Here is a 9,145-nt window from a genome sequence, read left to right on the forward strand (position 1 = left end):
TAAAATTGTGTTTTTACAGAGAAAAGACTTTATTCAACAACTGAGGGAGGAGATACACTCATCTGAGCTCTGTGGTATTTATAAGATCAGTGCCTAGGATAACAACCCATTAAATAAATGTATAAATGTGTAAATTCTGGCAATGCAAAGCAGCTGACGAAAATGCTGTGCTACAGAACATGGCATAACATGAAAAGTAACACATGGAATGCTACAGTTTGGCTCAACTGCCCCTTTACTGTTAGATACTACATTACAAATTACTTTTCTGATTAGTGCTTCTAATAAACTATAACTTTATTATTTACATGCATAAACAATAGTAGAAGTACTTAAGCCTAAACTTAAGTAGCTGATGGCTGAATAGATGCAAGACTGATGCTTCTTTATTTTAGTATGTTTTAACAATATTTTGAATTATAAAATGGTGCATTCTATCAAATAAAACTTGTCTGCAAAACAACAGGGAACAGTGATCTTTACCATGGTAGATGTCTTGCAATGACCCTCCTCCACAGAACTCCATGCAAATCCATAACTTGTTGTTTCTGCAGAAATTGGAGGTATGATCATAACATCATCATGAGCATTACTTTAAACAATGACTGGAAGATCATGCAACGCTTTGATTTGTCTTTAAAGACTATAGATGGCTGACGAACAAACCTGAGGTAGCTGCCGAAATAGGCCACAATGTTTTTATGTGTACAATCCTTCATCATTGTTATCTCCTGCTGAATGCTTGAAATGTCGTCCCCTGCAAAGCAGACAGGCGGAGAGTCAGCCAAATCTGTAATCTGACCTCTGGAGGGCTGCTTATGGCTTTGTAATGTTTTGTTTCAGACACAGGCCTGCAAACACTGATTTAGCTCAACTAGGATTAGCAGCTTGATCTGAGGACCAGATGCAGGCATAAATGATTCAGCATCAAAACATATCTGACATTATCACAACAAATGGCAAAATGGCAAAAGCAGGAGAGCATGCCATTTATGAATACATTTTCAGGTTGTCACAGGCTACCAATATTTTCCTTACCATTATACATAAATAATTATTATATGCATTTCCTAATGATAGTTGTATTAACTAGGGCTATCATTCCTGTCTATTGACACGCTCTTTTGGAAAGTAGCTATGCTTGCAGAACATGCAGATGCGGAATGAAGACGTGTACATTTGAAATGAAGAAATGCTTGCAGAACCTTCACCTTTGGAATGAAGACAGGAAGCTGAGGCTCAAATGTCTCCTTCCACCCTATGTAGTGCACAAATAAAGGTGCCGGCACTAAAATATTTTAGGTCGGATTTTCTTTACTTATTTAATAAAAAGTTATATTCTTGAATAAATCAATCAGTTTAAACGTATTAATCCAATACCAATTAACACAAAATGGCAACAAATATACAGCAAAGTAATCGTTTAAAATGACTTCAAGATTAAAGTTTAAAAAAGCTTTTCTTCTATTATCAGATTGAGGTATAGTACAACTTCATCAATTTAATAAAATACAGTATGCATTGAAAATGCTGTAACACAAAGTTTCTTGATGTGTTTTGGCTATAACCCCCACCCTAAGCCAGGCTTTTTATTGGGGTTTCTCTCCTGTAGCACCACTAGATAGAAATTAATGTAGAATTGGGCAGCCATGGCCTAATGTTTAAAGAAGTGGGCAGGAAGGTGCCCCACCACCAGCAGAAAAATTGAGGGCAGGGGGAGTGAAAGAAAAGCACTCCTCCAACCCCCAACAGCTCCCCGGGTACTGGGGATTACTGCCCACTGCTCTGTGTGTGTGGTCACTGCTCCAAATGTACTTGGGTGTGGGTGTGGGTGTGTGTGATTATGGTTTTCACAGTCACGGATGGGTTAAATGCAGAAGCCACATTTTGTTGTGCACTGTAAAATGACAACTAAATGCATGTTTAGGTTTTTAAACAGTTCCCATGCAACAGAAGTGTGGTGTTCTGAATTTGCGAAGTAACAACGTCTGGTTGGTTTTCTTCTCTGTATCAAATATCACGTAATTATCTGCGTTATAGCAATTCCAGTTTGTGTAAAGTCAAAAAACTGCCAAAAGCTTTGTGGCCTGATGATATGGGGTTGAACAGTTTAAGAGCAAAGGAGAAAAATGCAGAGAGCGAAACCAACCCTTCATCAGTGAATCTGTGTGGTGTGCAACTGGGAAAATATTAAAAATATAAATGTCGACATTAGGATTGTGCACATATCTTATCATTCCTGATCATATTAATTTTTTTTTTAATCCATATATTAACAATTTAATGTGTAATTATTTGTCATTGTACAACCTCCAACAAAATAGTACTGTAGAGGTGGTTTGGTTGCAAAATAGCTGATACAACAAACCAGACTAATATGTAGGATATTCAAGAATCCTATAACAACAAAAGAGGGAAACACAACTCGCCTAGTCTGATTCACCACCTCAAGCAGAAGCATCTAGTTGAGTACGAGAAACATTAAAAATGTCACGAGGAGAACTCGGATGAGCTCTAACCCAAGCAGACAGACTACACTGACTAAGCACAGCTATCTATGTTGATTTTGATTCTTTATTTGCTTTGAAACTTTAAGGGTATTTTTTGTGTAATTGTTTACATTTGCTACTTATATGCATGCACAATATTTTATGCATCGAACTTGTTTTATGATAGATGTTTTCATTCATTCATTCATTGTTTGTAACCGCTTATCCAATTCAGGGTCACGTCGGGTCCGGAGCCCACCCGGAATTACTGGGCGCAAGGCAGGAACACACCCTGGATGGGGTGCCAGTACTTCACAGGGTGACACACACTCACAACTGTGGACACTTTTGAGTCGCCAATCCCCCTACCAATGTGTGTTTTTGGACTGTGGGAGGAAACCGGAGCACCCGGAGGAAACCTACACACACGGACATGGGGAGAACACACCAACTCCTCACAGACAGTCACCCGGAGCGGGACTCGAACCCTATATATATATATATATATATAAACATTGTGATCTAGCTGACATATAACTAATGAACAAAAGCTCATCAAGCCAAAGAAGAGAATAAATTAATTGTTTTGTCATAATATGGTTAAAAGATTTGTCAAATCCCTGTGACCACTTATTTAAAAGATGAGGATTCAACTAATATGACAGTTTAAATTGTTTGGGCAATGAGGATTTCATGATGACGAATCATTTCCTTTCAAATCTGAACTGAGTCAACACATTAAAAGGTGACAGACCCATTACACAGATTCAACTCCAGACAATAGGTATTACCAGCTAGACATGATTATGACCTACCAGGGTCCAGTTTCACCACTTTGATGGCTGAGATGACTGATGTCTTGATGTTACGTGCCTACAAACAAAACAAAACAAAGAAATTGTGATTCAGGCAAATAATGCTAACATGGACTTATGCTTTCAATCATTCTAAATGAAACACCACTGCACTATGACAAGTTAAATTGAGTGAATTTAGCACAGACATTTTATTGTGTTCCCTACTCTAGAAATTGAAGTCATGATCAATGCCGAGTGTTGATTAGAGGGTTAAAAACCCCCTTAACCTTGATCCATGAAGCAGTGCGCGTGTGTTCTCAGGATCCCAACACATTTAGGATGAGATTGAATGGTTTGCAATCCAAAACTAATCATCCAACTTCAGTACCTGACCTCACTTATGTTCTTGCAGCTTAATACTATTAAACAGCCACAAAACCCCAGCAGCACTGCTGTGTCTGATCCACTCATAGCTGTGCAACACACACTAACACATCACCACCACATAAGTGTCGCTGCAGCATGGAGAATAATCCACCACCAGTGGGGGTGCTGACCATTGAAGAGGGTGAAAAGGTAACTGACGAACTGCAGCCTGTAATTTATATACACACACACACAGTGTCATACACATAAGGGCATGGCTCAGTCAGTGCTACCAAACAATAATTCTTTTTTTTATTTTTTCAGCTCAGTGTCTGTGGTTGGTGACAGCAGAACTGAGAACTTCACTGATGTGTAAAAGCGGAATGAAGTAGACATGTGCACATGAAGAGGAAGAAACGTTTTGCCACCTTAATATTACCTTTGTGTCAAACAAATTGTTGTAAATGTAGATTACTGCTGTACGCTGTGGGTATACAGACTAAACCCGTCCTTGATGATGAATGACTATGCATGTTTGCATCATAATGCTTAACACAACAAGCGCATCACATGCTTGGCACATTCTTCATCTACCCCTGCTAAACACAATGAAATCAATTTGTAACTGGTTGTTAATGTTATTGACAAAGAGGTTACTATAGCTGGCAAAAATCGTGAGATTTACTTCATAGCAAATTAACAAACTACAGCTATGACCCACAAAATTTGTTAAAAAGTTTAAAATTCAGGCATGTATTCCAGGTCATATAGAGGAAAACATATTGAAACCACTCTATGCTAATAAAAATAAGGGTATCACCATTTTATTTTCTATTTCTAAAACAAATTCAAGTTCATGGGTGGCACGGTGGTGCAGCAGGTAGTGTCGCTGTCACACAGCTCTAGGGACCTGGAGGTTGTGGGTTTGAGTCCTGCTCCGGGTGTGTTCTCCCTGTGTCCGCATGGGTTTCCTCCGGGTGCTCTGTTGATAGGTGGATTGGCGACTCAAAAAGCATCCAAAGATGTATCTGTGTGTTGCCCTGTGAAGGACTGGCACCCCTTCCAAGGTGTGTCCCCTCCAAGTGCCCAGTAATTCTGGGTAGGCTCCAGACCCAACGCGACCCTGAACTGGATAAGTGGTTACAGACTATGAATAGATCAAGTTCAAGTCTTAAAATGCTAATTAGTTTGCAGGATTTTTTTTCTTTTTTAAACTTTATTGAAAAGTACGGTGGTGCAGCTGGTAGTGTCACTTTCACACAGCTCCAGGGATCTGGAATTGGGGGTTTGAGGCCCACTTTGGGTGACAGTCTGTGAGGAGTTTGGTGTGTTCTCCCCTTGTCCACGTGGGTTTCCTCCGGGTGCTCGGATTTCCTCCCACGGTCCATAAACACACGTTGGTAGGTGGATTGGCGACTCAAAAGTGTCCACAGGGGTGAGTGTGTGAGTGAATGTGTGTCACTCAGGTAGGCTCCTGACTCACCGTGACCCTGAACTTGATAAGCGGTTACAGACAATGAATGAATGAATGCATGAATGAATGAAAAGTATCATTGTAAGCCATCGTGGTTATAGTGGCTTAGAGAAAAGCAATCAGGGAATGTGAATGATCAGATCAAAACTGTTATGGTCAAACAGATGATGCTGGAAATTTCTCAAAATAGATGACAGAAAAAATATATTTTTTTATTTTTTTTATTCATTACCATCTGTGTGGTAAAAATTTTGGACGTTCTAAAAAAATAGGTTTAGTGATGATGCAGTCACGTTTAAAATTGTTAAAGCTTTAACTTGGGAATTACCATACATTAGGAATACTTGCACTGTACTGGCAATGCCTATCAGGTTCTATCAGATTCTATATACCTACAATATAGGTGCACTTTGTAGATTGATCTATTGCTGCAAAATATATCAACCCTCCTCTATCATGTGCTGTGATAAAAAAGAAAAAAAAGCAAGCAGGGGCTTGCCACTCACTAGATTTTATCTCTGAATTCTCAGTAGAGCAGTCACACAGTAGTAGCATGGTATTGTGTTGCATCGGTACAACTGTACCAGGCACTAACTGTTAACTGTCTATACAAACCGTTACAGCTCATGTTTTTACAGTTTGAATTAGACAGCCTCTGGATCCCAGTTCTGTGTATAATAGGCCACCAGCTAAAAAGCCATTATTGTATACAAAAACCTGAGCTAGATATATTTAAAAATATATATATAATTTAATAACACTATACTATATTGTGTTATTAAAACATTAAATGTATTAACTGTAAATAACAACACATTATGCATATATATGTTTGTTCTTATATGGGAACAGTGGTTATTTGGTGGTCCCTTTATACTGATGAACAGATTAGTGTGGGCTGATATACTGGGAAGAATCAAATGCTGGAGTTTTTAAACTCTGTGCCCATGTACCGTCCATGTCATGTTGGTTCTGTAGACAGTGCTGAGAATGATCCACCACCAAAATCATACCTGCTTTGTGGGAATCAAATTATTTTTCCTTCAGCACTTCATAAAGGACTAATACATCTCAAACTACAGATGATGAGAATGCAGATATTGCTTCAGCACATACATCAGCTCCTGCCTCATCTACTGGTCATTAAGCGCGCGCGTGTGTGTTTTTTTTGGGAAGGGGGGGGGGGGGGTGTAGAAGCTGCCAGCTAGTAACCATGGTGATAGCACTCACTAAATGGTGAAGCGCTGGAAAGGTGAAATAGAGAGAAAAAAAAACATAGCAGCACTACTCATTTCCTGTTTTCTTTCCTGCTCGATGAAATCGCATCCTGTGACATCTTTCTCTGTGTGAAATCAAAACATGGTGAGATACCATGTTTGGCAACATCAGCGAGCACAGAACCCAAGTCTTCCTGAAAACATCTGAATATTCTGAAAAGCAACAGCGCAGTAAGCTTGTATGGACTGTCAAACATGTACGAAATATGTAAGCTGTGAAAAAGCTGGAGGTCACTGAAATGTAGATGGGAATGTGTGTGTTTGTCTTTGCCAAATTGCTGTGGGTCTCACATTTCCCCTGTCAGCACCCTATCTGGTCTCGTTTGGTTTTCCTGTTGCACATGACTTAAATCATACAGCATATCATACACTGTATAACATCAAAACAGACAGTTTCTTCTTTATCTCTGTACTAGACAATGATTTATAGTAGTATATGTTTCTGTTTTACAGTAATTTAGCAGATACTGTTATAACCAGACATGCATTAGGACAACAGAGACATAGTGGTATTGAGAAAACTGCCTTAAAAAATCACTCTTTTAAGTTTTCATAATTAAACTGCAATGGTGTGATACAGTATTGTTTCTACATGGGAACTGTTCAAATGCCATGGTAACAAAAAAGTAACTATATAAATGAGTGTGATGACATACCAGTCATGGTAAAGATAACTGCTTAAAAACGATAAGCAGTGGAAAGAGAATTCATTTTGAACAACAGTTGATGTAATATAACAGGGCCTACTCTGAAACCTAACACCTAATCAAATGAGCAGATGTTTAAATTGTATTTTTGAAAACAAATTCAAGTATAGGGGTATTTTTTAACTGAATTTTAAATACACACACAATTTAATTATTGCATACAGTATGTGTTTGTAAACAACACATGTATTTAGTTTAGAACCCTCCAAAATCAGTTATTTTATATATAATAAAAGATTCTGCACAATTTTACTTGTGACTGTGACTAACCCTTCAGTCTGTTGTACCGACCCTCACCTGTGCCCCCCCTCACCATTCCCCTCCATTAAGCAGAACCTTTATATTTCTGTTTAAAATAGAGATGTGTACGTTGCTGACACATGTAAACTTTAATATCGCCGAAATAACAGATTGTATGAATCTGTGCCTTGTGAACAGCCATTCGCAGAGACCACCACATCACAGGGGGTGAACGACTTCAGGCACAATGTGTCGCAATCGGGTTTTCCTGTGGTCTAGCAGTTAGTATGCACACTAGCTCTGAAATAAATCTGGTGACCATAGTGGAGCTAATTCCCAAAACCTTTCCACGGTTTAAGCACCAGCCGCCACCCGCTGAAGAGGCTCGGAACGGCCCGTCCATTTTGAATGCCCAACTTGTAAACAATTAACCATAGCGCCAAAAAACTGTCACCTTGAAGTCTGCAGCTCACAGCACAACGGTCTGTGCACATGAAATGAGTCGGACAGCCCCCAGAAAGGACCCGGTTTTCGATATGACACGGCGATGGGTTTTGAAATGTGAAACAGGTAGCACTTTTCAGAGTCTGGATGCAGACAAGCCCTCGTGTCTGGAACCATATGCTCACCTTGAACACGTCCCCGTATGTGCCGCTCCCGATGCGGTGTAGGAGCTCGTAGTCGTCCAGAGGATTCGTATGTAAAACCCCGATGGCATCCATAGCAGCTACTCCTCACACCCACATTCACTCTCACACTCACACACTCACTGTTCTGTCACACACACCACACGCGGATGCTCTCGGCTCGGAAGCCGATGTCGTTTGTTGCGGCTGTTATCGCCACTTCCTCAGTGTCTGTGAACTGCAGCAGTAAGAAAATGAAGTGAGCTCTGAGCGCTCTCTCCTGTCCGCTGTGTCCTCAGCTCAAGCTCTACAAACCACTATTTCACCAAGTATGAAAAGCCCTGTGAAATGTAGCAATACATTATTATTACTTAAAGAGCAAGTCTGCTAACAGTTCACTAGACCTACACTGTAGAGTGGCTGGTTTGTAAACAAAGACTTGCACTAGAAAATGACAGAGAAACCTGCTGAGATCCCCTTGTGGTGACAGTGACAGTTGTGAGGTTTAAATCACAAATATGGTCTTATTTTTGCATTCAAAACCACCCCTATGATTTTATATGGATCTATTTTTGTACTATGTTGCTACCATTTTGCCTTACATCATCCTGCATATCTGCCATGTATATTAATATGTACATGTAAAAATCTATAGTTACTATAAAAAAAGTGAGTCACTTTTAGTGACATCTGCCTTTTTCATTTCAGCATTTCAGCAATAGTTTTCTGTAAATTAGCTTAAAAAGTTTGTTTGCTCTTGGGGCACCCTTTACTGTAATTCTTTTGTACAGAACTGTACTCCCTCCAAAAGATACATAGTGCAGTTCCTGCAGTGCTGAGCCCAGAGTAGAAATCACAGATGTTCTTCGTGTATTACAGGCCAGTGGAGCATTGCAGTGAATTTGAAGCTGTAACTTTAAGGTAAAAAATTGACATAGTGTTCTTTTAAAGGCAATGCTCACGAAAGTAATAAACTTCAGAAGAATAAATTCAGAAGAAAACTATTGTCTCTGTCTGATATGGTAGTCTCTCTCTCTCTCTCTCTCTCTCTCTCTCTGCTTATGGCAGATTAATCTGGATTTTTTTTAAAGCAGAGAGAACTCCAAACATTTAAAAGCACAAACCAAAATGAGGATACTGCTGTATTTCCAACAGAACTAAGCCTGTGC

The 9,145-nt window shown here is 39.5% G+C and overlaps 1 protein-coding gene across 1 annotated transcript in view; it reads right to left on the minus strand.

The window, feature by feature from the left end:
- map4k6 (mitogen-activated protein kinase kinase kinase kinase 6) overlaps nucleotides 1-8,379 on the minus strand; it is a 29,361-nt gene extending 20,982 nt beyond the window's left edge. Inside the window, exons 1-4 of the mRNA XM_066645668.1 lie at nucleotides 7,980-8,379; nucleotides 3,305-3,362; nucleotides 667-757; nucleotides 484-548 (exon numbers count right to left, since the gene is read on the minus strand). Coding sequence (XP_066501765.1) covers nucleotides 484-548; nucleotides 667-757; nucleotides 3,305-3,362; nucleotides 7,980-8,072 — 307 coding nt within the window. The 5' untranslated portion in view covers nucleotides 8,073-8,379. The remainder of the gene's footprint in view (nucleotides 1-483; nucleotides 549-666; nucleotides 758-3,304; nucleotides 3,363-7,979) is intronic.
- Between the last annotated feature and the right edge of the window lie 766 nt (nucleotides 8,380-9,145).

This window comes from Hoplias malabaricus, chromosome 15 (assembly GCF_029633855.1).
Source record: "Hoplias malabaricus isolate fHopMal1 chromosome 15, fHopMal1.hap1, whole genome shotgun sequence".
Taxonomy (NCBI): Eukaryota; Metazoa; Chordata; class Actinopteri; order Characiformes; family Erythrinidae; genus Hoplias; species Hoplias malabaricus.